At 42.2% G+C, this 13,688-nt stretch overlaps 2 protein-coding genes across 2 annotated transcripts; one reads left to right on the top strand and one right to left on the bottom strand.

Annotated features, from left to right (window-relative positions):
- Positions 1 to 2,201: 2,201 nt before the first annotated feature.
- On the bottom strand, positions 2,202 to 9,631 carry PSMA2 (proteasome 20S subunit alpha 2). The gene is made up of 8 exons (XM_030476166.2): positions 9,519 to 9,631; positions 7,522 to 7,598; positions 6,755 to 6,887; positions 6,225 to 6,347; positions 5,627 to 5,708; positions 4,470 to 4,543; positions 3,915 to 3,972; positions 2,202 to 3,832 (listed from the first exon to the last, which is right to left on the bottom strand). Exons 1-8 carry the CDS (start codon positions 9,557 to 9,559, stop codon positions 3,716 to 3,718), a joined length of 705 nt encoding a protein of 234 aa, XP_030332026.1. The 5' UTR covers positions 9,560 to 9,631; the 3' UTR covers positions 2,202 to 3,715.
- Positions 9,632 to 9,783: 152 nt separating this feature from the next.
- On the top strand, positions 9,784 to 11,927 carry MRPL32 (mitochondrial ribosomal protein L32). Its single transcript, XM_030476178.1, has 3 exons — positions 9,784 to 9,991; positions 10,198 to 10,379; positions 11,280 to 11,927. The coding sequence occupies exons 1-3, from the start codon at positions 9,868 to 9,870 to the stop codon at positions 11,532 to 11,534; spliced, it is 561 nt and encodes a 186-aa protein (XP_030332038.1). The 5' UTR covers positions 9,784 to 9,867; the 3' UTR covers positions 11,535 to 11,927.
- Positions 11,928 to 13,688: the final 1,761 nt, after the last annotated feature.

The raw sequence follows: 13,688 nt of genomic DNA, 5'->3' as shown, positions 1-13,688 counted from the left end.
AGCCGAGCCTTACTGAACCATTTGGTGCTAAATGTGAGCAAGTGTCCTCCGTGCTTGCCCCGAGGTGCAGGCGACTTCAAAGCAGTAGTCACCGCCGTGGGCTCCAGCCTCTCTCCGTGCTGCAGCAATGCTCCGAAATAGCATGAGATTTGCCTTCTCTCCACCTACCGATCACTGCTCCTACAGTGAGTAATGGTTTCTCCTTGTCTAAATTTCACAAGATCTGCAAAGCAATACTAAGCCAAAACAAGTTGTGAACAGCTCACTGCACCTTATCGTCTATCACGCTGAAACCTACTTAAAGTAGGTTCATCACGTCATGAAATGGTGATGATCAGATCCCGATCCTAATAGTTAAATTAAGCTGAAGGAAATTCACTACCCCAAGTTCCTTGGAGCTGATCATCTCCCAGAACATGCAAATCAAGAACATTACCTACTTTAAGTGACCACTCTTTTTCTTCTTTCAGAGGACTGCATTAGGAACAAGATAAATGAAGCAGAAGCATACTTCATGGTTAGCTTAAAACGACCAAGCCTGTAATTTGTCATCTCACACACGAACAGTGTTTGTCCACTTTATTCCCCCTTGACCCCACTTCATTCAGAATTGTTTTTAAAGAAAATATAACCAAAGCCAACCCCCATATAATTTGCTACTCCACTGCACTTTTATCTCTCACCCCCTGAAATGATTTGGTTATTTGAGAAATACTTTTTCCGAATTAAAATTACTATTCCCTTAAATTCCAAGGATTTTGAATGGAAAAAGACATAAATTAGTTCCCTGCAGTTTAAAGGTTCCCTTTAGATACTAGATAAAAATTAATTACTATTCTAGACAGTATGGCAGTGATTTCCTTCAGTGTAGGATTAAGCAGTTAGAAAAGGAAAATCCACAATCCAAATCACACCACCTTCCCCAACAGAACAGCAAAATACCAAGGTCTGTCCACCTACCACTAAAAATTATCTATTACTCTAAATAAAGCCTGAATTCAATATATTATGCATATTCTTTTCAAATTACATCAAGTCCCACAAACTGTAATTCTCTGTAGGGTTTAAGTATTATCAGGGAGCTTTGGGACTCAGTTCTTAATGGTGTAAAACCAGTTGCTCAGCTACCAGTTCGGTGGCTCATCAAAATGAAATCCACTGACAACAGACCATGCAAGACCTACCTGTCCCATTTCATACAAAACAAGGAGCACAAAACAAATACTACCACAGAAATGACAACAGGGGTTCTGAGATCATAGCTCAGAGACAGCCTGAGGAGAGTACTCTCAGGGGAAAGTACTCTCCAAGGAAAGTTACAACCGATCAGTGTTTTGAAGCTTTTTAGTCTCTTTTTATGACAAGTACTAACACATGGTGCTACAAAAGCCCAGTCATAGCGTTCTCATCTTTCCCAAGGCACTCTTCTACTTGCTCTCAAAAGAAAAACGTGCTACCATTTAATAATAACCAAATCATACCTTGTTTTACCAATTCAAGCCATTTACATTCCTAAAAAGCACTGACTGAGGTAACCTGGTACAAGAGGACATTCAGAGTACATCAAACGTACTAACTTCACGCTGCCACCATTTGCAACGTTGGTCCGTAACAACCTGAAGTAAAACCAGCAACACTTCTGAAATACACACTTCAGTAAACTACTCTGTGTGGTAATGGGTGTCTGTCCTCCTAACAGGGTAGGGAGAAGTGGGCAAAAACCCTCTCAACATCTACACCAACTGTCAGGCATCTGAAGGAGAGTGCTTGGCTTGCTCAGAGCACAATGGTTTTCACACTGCACAGAACAGTTACTACCTTTAAATTATTAAACCACACGAAAAGAGGGATGATACTGGGATTTCCTCTTCCCTTCACCATCTAAAATTAGTAAAATTCTACACACGGAAATTGTTCAATTATTATCCCCATTCCTCAAACCTTGAAATATTTTTTTGTTTGTCCCACTGTTACCATTTTGGGAGTACGACAGCATGATTTATTTGAAACTTGCTTTGGTTTCAACTATCCTTCATAGGACATTCTTTGCTAATCTAGTAGAGGAGGCAACTAAGGTACTGCAGTTCATGCTAAACCATTTTCTGAAGTACCTACCTGCATGTTTTTATATAGAAACCACCTTATAATATTTATATAGCATTAAAAAAATGAGTGTATATAAATATTCCAAATTGAAGATGTAGCAATATTAAGTCTCCAGTTTTGGTTCCTAGTTGTTCATTTTCTCTACAAGAAGACTCAGAGCATGGATTTGTTTTCAGAGTGAAATACTCAAGAAGTGATCTGGAGTAAGTCTTAAGGAACCGTTTGGACACAGCTTTTATTTCTGATATTAGGAAATAGAACTTCAGTTATGGCATGCTTCAGAAATTCTTATTTACCTAATGATAACATAAAACATCAGACAACAGACATTGGAAAGAACAAATCAGTTAGCTACACACTACTTTCTGCAGACTAACTCATACTTTGTACTTTCTTCATCAGTTATGGCTGGCTAAGACGTATCCTGTTGGACTGCTCCCATATACGCTTAGCCTTACACATACAAGCTATTGCTCCCAGTTCATTATTGACATTTTAACAATCAGACTGCTTAAAACCAAATGAAATCTGCACAGAGTAACTTAAATGACTGCAGACCAAATGATTTCTGCTGGAAAAAGTACATATATTTTATCCTGTTTCTTCTGCAGTAAGTTTTGTGTTTCTATAACGTGAAAGACTCTACACACGTAAAAAATGCATTGATACATACACCCAACACAATTATATTCAAGCATCTAGTTCTGCACCTGAAAAAGTTGTGATGCATAAATTAAGTGATCTTTTCATTACTGCACCTTTAGAGTTATCTTGCAAGTTGGAAAACATTTTAGCAGAATTCAAGGGATAAAGTAATTACATTACATATTCTCACTTTGCTTTGCAACTCTTGTTGATTGTTATCGATGGTGATAAATGCATTTAGCTTTCAGTAAGAGTTATTACTTCTATTGTTTCTAAAAATATTTCAGGGTTGAAAAAGTGCAGTTTCTAGGGCTACAACCCAAGTAATAGAAAACAAGTTCTTGAGACACAAAGACCAAGAGAGTCAAAAGCAGAGATGCTCAGGTAGATCACAGTTTACACCTGAAATGGAAGACTGTTCTGGCTATTTGTGAAAGTACATGATCTCTTACACCAGATAAAACCATTTCTGGATGTAACTTAATATTAAACAACAAAGTGAAAAAATTACCCTGTCCACTCAAGATTTAAACTCTTTAAAAGAAGGTCTAACAGGAGTTCATTGTGGCTGTATGTGGAAAATTCTTTTTCCTTAACAGTAAAGATACTGAAATCTCAGCTTTATGCAGATAAAAAGCTATGATTAAAAAGACACGCAGACACCTTCCCCCAAAACAGTGGCCTTCAAATTTTATTCTTTAGCCTTTTTTGAGCTGTCATTATAACTTTACATTTTGTACAGTGTTTTGTGTACAAAGATTCCATGTATCAAGGGAAAGAATTACCTGTAATAAGATTCCATGTATTACAACATTAGGACTGTTGCATTTGCACCCATGATATTTAAAAAATCTCTCAGACGAACCATGTAGAAATAAGTATGCAAAAACTGCAAACAAAAACATTTAAGTAGCCAAAATTAAAAAGACCTTTGTGTGAATCACACAGTCTGGCTCGGTTCCTACTAGGCTATTGCAGCCAGGTAGTCCTTAACCTCAGTTGGAGTGAGCCTCCTAAAACCGGCTTCATTACAGATGCCAACTTCGATGTTGTCTTCTGTCATCTGCCCTTCAAAGCTCTCCTATTGAAGAAAATACAGTTCAGTGAATCACACCAATGATGCCGTAACAGCAAGAAACTCATTTCTTAAATATTTTGCTGACCTTTAGTGTTAAGATAGCTGTATGAATGGCATCTTCAAGCTCCAAATCTTCATTGTATCTGCAAGCAGAAGTTCACGTATTTCAGCATGGGACAAAGATCTTTCCAAGTCCTAATTATCCTGGAGTCTCTAAAAACCTAAATGCTGCTAAAATCTTCTTGTTTCTAATACAAATATTATTTGTAAGCACTGTGGTATTAATAGCCAAAGTTATTACTTGTAAAAACAATTCACTACTTTTATTACTGACTCTGTATAGAACCATATTTCTGCAAATATGTTCAATATAACATTTATTACACTGAAATAATTCCCCATAAACACAGAAGTTGGAGTTTAAATAAAGCAAATTTCCTTTGCATGTGTAAACAAATAAATTGGAAGCATATCCTAAGTATTAAAACTTGCCTCTAATAATCTAGAAGTGTGATTTTTTTATCTATCTTCATCTATGTTTCACATGGCACCTGAACAAACCAGACAGCATCCTCTCAGACACGCATCAAGTACACGATACATGTACTTTTTACCTTTTTTACCTTACATGTATAATTACCTTTTCTCGAGGAATGTTTTCCCGTTGACGTAATTTTTTCCCATTGCTGTTGCTTTCCATGCAAAGTAAGCTCCCTGTAAAAGCAACAATCTGTTTAATTGTTTTGTGTACCTTAGCCAGACATTATGTATTCAAGTACTTGGTAAAAAGTACCGAAGTCATCATAAGCATAATGGATGTTCTGAGTATATAGGAGACTCTTCTGGAGCCCATTCAGACTAAGTCAGTATGGAACCATATGCTGGGAAAATGCACAAAATATTTGTATAGGGCCCCACTTAATTTTTATCCTCCCATTACTTTGAAAGATGAATTTAGTAAGTCGTTAGCACAGTTATTATTTGGGATTCCTTAAACAGTATGTTTGCCTTTGACACCGAATACACTCACATCTTTCCTGAGGTTCACTCCATATATTTTTTAAGTTTAAGTGAAGTAAATAACTTGTTGGAAACCAGCCATCTGATTTATCTCAGCTACTAACAGGTTATTTAGCCATCATCATTCTCTCCTCTGGCACGAAGACCCTCAGCAGTTCTAGGCCTCAATCAAGCTGCCTCACACAAGTCAGCTGCACTTTGCTTTTTACATTTGAGCATCAGGCAGTAATTCAAATTTCTGAAGCTCATCAATGATCACTACAGCGACCACGTTTTAGTTTGATGTAAAGCTTTACAACTCACACGTGCAAAGGGCAGTTTTTCAGCAGTGCAGTGCAAACACAGCAAATAAACTCACTTAAATTAACCACTGTCATTAAATACTAAAGCACACTCATTACATTCCATGATACGACAGATTCTGGTGTAATTTCAATCCAGTTCAGGGAACAACTATTTGGGGAGCATAAGCAGTCAATTATTTCCTTTTTTGTTTTTTACTGGTACCTGCTGCAGAATGCTACTTTTGCTGGCACTACCAACTAGGTGGGAATGCATGGAAAGGTTATCTCCCTCAAACACAGCTGCTCAAGCAGTACAGGAACATGTAGGCACAGCATTATCCAGGCTTGCTCCAAGCACCCACTGAAATGGCTCATTCTGACCTCTATTAAGGGATTGTTTGTTCTAGCTCTGCATTCTTCTTCTCATCACAGCACACATAAAGTTTTAAATGTTTTATAAAAGCAGTAGGATTTACAAATATAAGCTACTTACAGATGGATCTGACTGAAATAAATAGGGCCGCCCTTCATTCCAGCCACATATTAGCAGTGATACACCAAATGGACGAACACCACTAAAAAATAAACAAACCCACAGTTGATATACAGAATTTACTCAGTGAAAAACAAAGGTGACTGAATTATTTGGGATGTGTTAACCTTCCCTGAAACGCTTCCCACCAGCCCAGACCTGTGATCAGTCAAGCAACAGTACAAAACCAAAAGAATGCTGCCTTGTCTGACATGTTTGTTTGCAAGAAGAGCCCATCTCACCCACTGCCAGTTAGTGCTCCTCCCACTGGCCTACTTTCTGTGGACATTCTCCACTGAAAAACTATCTGCCTTTTTGACACACAGAAAATTGCATCACCAGGTAGTTGTTATTATCATAGAACGTTTTGGATTGGAAGGGACCTTAGAGCTCATCCAGTTCCAACCCCTGCCACGGGCAGGGACACCTTCCACTAGAGCAGGTTGCTCCAGGCCCCTGTGTCCAACCTGGCCTTGAACATTGCCAGGGATGGGGCAGCCACAATGTTGTTTATTCCTTAAACAAAACCTTTCTAAGCAACTTCAGAAATAAAACATACCCAGATTGTGTGTATTCCTGCATCACAGAAGCAATTCTCTGTACTAGCTGAGCTGTTGGGATGGGCTCATGATACACCAAGTAGTATTGCTGGGCCAGCTTCCGAGCTCTGTGCACGAGTACTCTAAAATCCAAGACAAAATTACTACGTCAAAGAAATTCCAACTAGTTATTACAGCTAGAACTGAAAACTCCTAATAAATACTCTGATAAGGAGTTTTATACACTTGGCATAACACTAGCGTAAGAAAACACAGACTGTGATGCGTTATCTTTACAAGCTGAGTAATCTCTGAAATACTTAAACTAAGGTTGAAGTACACTGCTGTTCATTCCCTACTCATTCTTTAAATAGAGGGTTATTTGACAAGGTACTGAATATATTAAGAAAAACTTAAAGTGAATTTCAGATACACTGCAATACAATATTATGCCATACACTTAGAAAGAAACAGCTAATTGCTGTTTCCATTTCTTTCATTTCTTGCAAGAAATTGCATCTAAATGGTAACCAAACAAAGGTTTTCATACCTGTAATCTGGACCCATACCGCTGTACACTAAACCTATATGTTTGGTAATTGGTTCTACTTTGTGGACACTCCTTTCATCATAAAGGATGGATTTCTGCTTCTTCTCAGTTGCCAACACCACTCCATTTGCAGCTGGAAAGGAGCAAGATTTTGGGTTTTTTAACATTAAAGTGAAATTATGGAAAGCAGTCAAAACACTGAACAAGATGATTGGATTGTAAAGAGTTTTGGTCCTCCCTTTTTTAAAACCCCTTCAAGTTTACAGTCATGTTAAACAAAGGCACTCTGATGAATCCACCCAGCACATCGTTTCTCATTTGAAATACTCTTACAGCTCCCATAATCCCATTCTAAAGATTCTGAAGCACATTAATAATTGAGCAGTTCAGATAACTTTGTGATATTTAAATATATCTGGACACACAGCTTGCTTAATTAAGAGACACTCAAAGAAAGAGATGTCTGCTTCTACCAGCTGAGTGTCTCCACAATCACCCAAGCAACCTTCTTCTCCTAGCATGGAGCTCTGTGCTCCCTTCCTTCTTTAGAAAAAATAACTGAGTTGCAGAAAAAGACATAGGAAATATTAAACCCACTAAAACATGTGAAAATCTCTGGAAAGAAAACCAAAATATGTAATAGAACACGAGATGAAAAAGGCCCAGTACACAGGCCAAAGTACTTGATTTTTTTCAAGTAGCACTCACAAATCCTTAATTCGTCACTGAAGAATTAAGTGAATTAATTAGTTATTTCCTGAACGTACCTTTAATCCCAACCGATGGAGCTCCTGCAGCCACTGCAGCCAAAGCATATTCAATCTGAACAAGCTTTCCAGAAGGACTACAAAGGAAAATACAAAAGTAAGCCTAACAGAATTTCGGTGTGCTCAAATCTTTCCTACGACAGTCTTGATTTGTGAAATGTCTTGGATAGGGAGCAGTGACTGGGATGCAGGTTGAAGGAGGACAAGTCTATTCTCCAACTTTATATCATTTAAAACAAGTTTTCCAATCTTCAGACAGTGTCATGAATTTCTACTGAAGTGGCATTACATGTCTGGTCTGTTAAAGTTCAAGACCCTGATGTTCGCTGCTGAAAGGTACAAGCAAAACACTGCCACTCTTTTTGACTGACAAGCACACATCAGGTCAATAGCACGAGACAGAAACAGCTCCCATTCCATCCGCAGGTATTCCTGCATTTTAATGATCCATGTCTTTCAGGTAATGGATGCAGACTCGTCAGAACACAGCTGCATGTGTCAGGCTGACACTCTCCATCCCCAGGGAAAAGGGCAGCACAGAGCCAGTCCCACTGGGCAAGTGATTCTGCAAGGGGGATCTGTTCTCTGGGCTGTATTTCAGACACTGCTGGTTTAATAGATTCAGGAATACAATAGAAAATTATCTGACTTAGGAGTTACAAATAAAACCAAAGCAAGAATCAGTGGAGGCAGTTAAACACTGAGTAAACAGCGTATAAAGGTAACAAAGTAATAACTCCAGCTTCTCCACTACAAAATGCTAACAAACCAGAACAATAGTTTCCTATGCCAGCAATTAAAATACACAGAATATCAGCAAAATATTTTAAAAGTAAGCACAAACTAAAATATATAACTCCCAGCACAAGGAACTTCTGTACAGTACAATAAGTTTTTAAACTCCCTTAAGAAACTATTTCCAATAGCTACTAAAGAATTCACTTTTCACTCAGGTAAAGCAGGCATGGTTGGCTGCATCCACACATTAAGAAGATTCTTTTCCTCATTTTAGATTGTGAACTGTTTCATTTGCTTAACTGCAACAAGCCCTTAGTAACCTGCTTTGCAATTACACAGCATTACTCTCCCCTGCGATTAAGGGGGCACTTCACCAAAAGCAGCACAAAGATTCCTGCATTCAGTTTTCTTTTTCATATGTATAATATAACTGCATAACTTAATAGCTTCATTAAAAAAAGGAGGAATAATTTCCCTTTTTCTTAATTAGTCTTAAGTGTATGTATTAGAGCAACACTTTAATAGGTACCACTCCAATTGCATACTCATTCCGTGCCTGCAACCATCCCACATCTAGTCTGTGCACAAGGCAAAGTGCAAAGAGAGCACTGCCTGCAGCGTGCAGCAGGAAAGGACTGTTCAAAACTCACCCAAGGGCTTCCTTCATTCCCACATCTGCAAAGCTTGTTCTGAAGCTGAAGCAAGCCCTCACGATACCGCACCTCTGCTACCACCCCGCACCTCCGATTAGCTCCGAATTACACAACTACAATTACCCAGCCCAAAGCGTGTGCGTGGGGACCCCAGGCGCGCTAAGCTGTCCCACCGCGCACTCCCCTAAGGCACTGCCAGCGACTAGACAGAACTCAGGCTGACCCCACGGTCACTCCGACCCACAGCACCGACGCTTGGGCCCCAAGTCAGCGGCACAGCTCGGGTGGGACGCGGGGCTCCCACCTCAGCGCCCGCCTCTCTCTGCGCTGCGCCTGCAGCCGCTCGGCTCACAGCAGCTCCGCACCCGCTCAGGCGAAGACAACGCCGCCCGAAACCCGCCGCCCTCCCCACGCCCGCCGGGGTCCAGCCACCGCCGCTCGCAGCTCTCTCAGGCCCGGCTCCGCGGACCCGATGACTCTGCAAAGTCCCCACTCCGTCCTGCCCCGCCGCCGGAGCGCCGCTCCGCGCAGGCTGCGCGCCGTCCCCCCTCCCCCTCCAGCCCGCCCGCCGAGAGCCGGGGCCCGCAGCCCTGTCCCTCCGCGTACCTGAACGTGGTGAGGGAGAAGCTGTACCCGCGCTCCGCCATGTTGGAGCCGACCCCTCCGCTCCCGTCGCCAGGCGCAGGCGCTGCTCCCGCTTCCTGCGCGAGGACACAGCGAGCGCGCTGATTGGCGAATAGTGGAGCGAGCCGGGAAGAAGAGCCCGGGGAGCAATGAACGCGATTGGCGAAGAGGCGCGCTGTGGTGCATGCTGGGAGTTGGAGTCCCCGAGAGCCCGTCCCTGCGGCGCCCTGAAGGGCTCAGCGCACTCGCTTTCCCAGAGGGCTCAGCGGTAGGCGCGCTCGGCCGCCCCGCCCTGGCCACCTCAGAAGGCTCGGCGGGGCGGTGTGGGGACATGGCGGCCCTGGTGCTGGTGTTCCCCCCGCTGCCGCGGCTTCGCGCTCTGCTTCAGCGCTGCTGGCGGCGCCTGGACCGCGGCCTCCTGCCCGGTTTCTCTGGGGGACACAGCCCGCCCTGGGGTAAGTGCCGGCTGAAGGAGAGGGCGGCATCGGGGCTCGTTCTTACCGGTGAATGGCTGGGGGGGGGGGCCTGCGGGCGCTGAGGGGACGGGGCGGGAGGCGCTGTTATCACTTTGGGGGTGTCAGTAGCATCCCTGTTGTGTTTTCTCGGCTGCGCATCAAAGTGGGGCTTGGCTGTAAGGCATCACCTTTCCTTTTGCCTTCAGGACCAGCACTAGCTGTCCAGGCTCCAGCTTCCCTTCCACAGCCAGTACACGGCACTAATGAAAGTGATGAGGCGCCGAGCCTGTGGGACAGCATCTTGTGGATGGCGGCGCCGAAGAAAAGGCGCACCATCGAAGTGAACCGCTGCAGGCGAAGAAACCCCAATAAGCTTATAAAAGTCAAGGTAATCGCCAGGTTTCCATAAGGCTGGCCACTTTATTCGCTGCAGTTAGTTCTGTTCGTGGCAAACAAGCATGCTGGTGTAAAATTTATGCCAGTTAATTTTTCACTTGTTTTAGAGAACCATTGTAGTGGTCAATACTGACTGAAAAAGTGTTCTGGAATTTGTTTATTGAATAGAATCATAGAATCCCAGACTGGTTTGGGTTGGAAGGGACCTTAAAGCTCATCCAGCTCCAACCCCCTGCCACGGGCAGGGACACCTTCCACTAGAGCAGGTTGCTCCAAGCCCCTGTGTCCACCCTGGCCTTGAACACTGCCAGGGATGGGGCAGCCACAGCTTCTCTGGGCACCCTGTGCCAGTGCCTCAGCACCCTCACAGGGAAGAACTTCTGCCTTAGATCTAACCTGAACTTCCTCTGTTTAAGTTTTAACCCATTACTCCTTTTCCTATTGCTACACTCCCTTAAAAGACTTCTTTTGCTTAAAAGGCACTGTAATCTGCAAAATACTTTTTAATAGGTCATTATGTGTGACAGTAGTGGTTAAATACACCGTGACAGTTTAGGTCCAAGCCAACAAAATGTGAATTTTAGCTAACCAGCTAGTATAAGTGGAAAAGGTCTATACTTCCTGTGCATCTAATTGAGTTGATAGGTCTTTAGTCTTCCAAACATCACGAGGCATAATGATTTAGGTATCGACTTCATAGGCCTTTTTTAGTAGTAAGCATTTGACATAGCAATACGTCAGAGAAAATATACTTCCCATAGAAGAATAAATTTTGAAAAGGCAATTTAATTTCTCTGATATTTTTCTTTTAACTTTCTTAGTCAGTTGTGATTGTTCCCTGCTTCTCTTGTTGCTGTTATTCAATTTCCTCTTTTCCACTGTCTTTTTTTAGACGAACATAGACGTTTGTCCTGAGTGTGGAAACTTGAAACAGAAACACATCCTTTGTGGCTATTGTTATGCAAAGGTCAAAGCAGAAACTCGACTGATCCGGAAGGAAATACAGAAACAGGAAGGAGGGCCGTTTAATGCTCCAACTGTAGAGACTGTCGTCCTGTATGATGGAGAAAAGCCCACAGAAAAGGATGCAGGCAAGAGGATCATTGAAAGAGCCAGGAAGCGCCCATCCTGGTTTGCTCAAAATTGATGCTCAGGAACTAATGCTAACAAAACCAGTTACTACAGCAAGAAAGATCATGATTTTCAAGAATGTTTTCTTCGTTTTGTTCGCTTAATGTTGATACAGAAAACCTGTGAACTTCGTGGAAGCCTGTTTGAATTGCACATCGTGCCGTATGATTTTGCAGTCAGGTGGTGTTTCTAGAGCATGCAGTGGGAAATGCTTCTCAGTGATGCATCCTAACAGTCAACAGTTTAAGAGAGATCAGGATCTACCTTGAGTTTGGACATCTGTGTGCGGTACATGGAGTAATTTGTATGCTGATGTTCTGTGCTGGTTTTGTAAATAACCAGTTTTTAACAAACGTAAAACATCCACAGGTGTAAAATAAAGGATGTGGAGTTTCCCAGGGAAATCTGCTTTCTGGTTTTGGCTGCTGCTCTTTTGGAGGGGAAGGGGAAAATACATTCAAACCCAATGTTGGTTAGATAGAAAGCATATTTACAAGGAAAGATACAGTAATCTGGTGCTTTCCATAGCTCTTACAGAATCTGCCTGGATGTCTCCACAGTGCTGCTGTTTGAGATACATGCTGGTATTCCTGGTTTTGGGCAAAATAATGGTTTCCATGTCGTAGTTGCACTTTTTCTGTACAAGACTGAAGGTTAACTGTTTCTTGCTGTCAGTATGCAAAGTAATTTTCTGTCTTGGAGGGACATGGAAAGCCTTTTTTTATCCCTCAAAGTGCACTTGATTTCTTGAGAGAAATAACGGAGTGAAATGGAAAGACTGGGAATCTGTATATCTAGCATGGGTCAGAACTGATTCTTCTGCAGCCGTTGCCATTAAGTAGTTTGGGTGGTCAGTGAGTGCTTGGAAAACCGCAAAGAACAGCGGTGCCTTTCCAGTCTTGAGTCTCCTACAGAGTAGGGGCAGCTCTGCCCTCTGCTGTCCATTGGAACTAGTCGGGGGTGGAGTTACAGCACCTCGCTGTGGAGTTTCACTTCGGTTTTCCCCCCACACTAGCACCGTTGCATTTAAGATTAAGACTCTTTCCAGTTTTAGGTCGGTCTTCCAATATACAAACAGTACTGTTTGATATTATGGCTCAGCCAGTCTAATAGCCATTTGCTGCCACAAAATGCAAGCCTGCCCCAGCCCTGTCTAGGTTGCCCCTGTGTTTGCTTGATGCTTGAGTGTAAAAGCTCCTATGCTGTCCTGGTTTGGGGAACAGAGCTGTTCCCTGGCTTTCTACAGCTTGAGTTTTTTTGTGGATATCTCCCTATAGCTTGGCTCGTGTCAAGGTCAGAAAAGCAGCAGTGTGGATGGTAGGAATATGAAAGTGGGGACACCACGCTTTCCAGAATAGCCTTCATTTATAGGTGGCTGAGCCAGTTATGCCTGGTTAAGGAGTGGGCCCATGTGTGCTGTAACACCTCACTTCTGCTTTCCTCACTCTGAGTTCCATGTTCTGAAACATAACTGTTAGGAACAGATGTTAGTGGAGATGTCACATTTCCTCCATAGTCTAAGGGAATAATGAAAGCTGATAAGTGTAAATTGATGCCATGTAGTTGACAGTATCCAAGCAAACAACAGAAGTTCTTTTCAATTTGTCCAAACAGGATTTATTACAGTCATATCTGTTTTTCACTTGTTCAGAACTGAAGCCAATAAAAGGTGGCAAGCAGGATGCAGAGTGAAGGCTTATTTTTGACAGAGCTGCATGGGATGAGACTGACATATTGGAGGTGAGATTAGCCAAGCAATAAGATAGATACATTGTCCCAAGTAAAAGGCATATATATATTTTAGGGAGAGGTGGGGGGTTTTTGTTTCTTTGTCCACATATTATAGGATCAATTACACCTTACTGTCTTAGTTGGTTTTTTTATGTTCATATTTTTGACAAAGATTCTGTAGAGAAATAAGCTAAATTAGCCTGGAATGTTGAGAGTTGTGAGTTCATTCCTCAGAAACACAGAGTTATTATTTAAACATGAAATCAAAACTATTTTAACATGAGAGAGAACATGTGGGTTCTGCTAATGGAGTAATAATTACAACTGGCTGTATACTGCATTAGTTCACTGAATTCTCCAATATTCTTTACAAACAGAGTTCTTAGGACATGAGAGGGAAGTCAGGCTGTGTCAAGACTGAGACGCTTTAAGGTACTTG

The sequence above is a fragment of the Strigops habroptila genome, chromosome 1 (genome assembly GCF_004027225.2).
Source record: "Strigops habroptila isolate Jane chromosome 1, bStrHab1.2.pri, whole genome shotgun sequence".
In the NCBI taxonomy this organism is placed as follows: domain Eukaryota; kingdom Metazoa; phylum Chordata; class Aves; order Psittaciformes; family Psittacidae; genus Strigops; species Strigops habroptila.
This window is presented reverse-complemented; position numbering and strand designations above follow the sequence as displayed.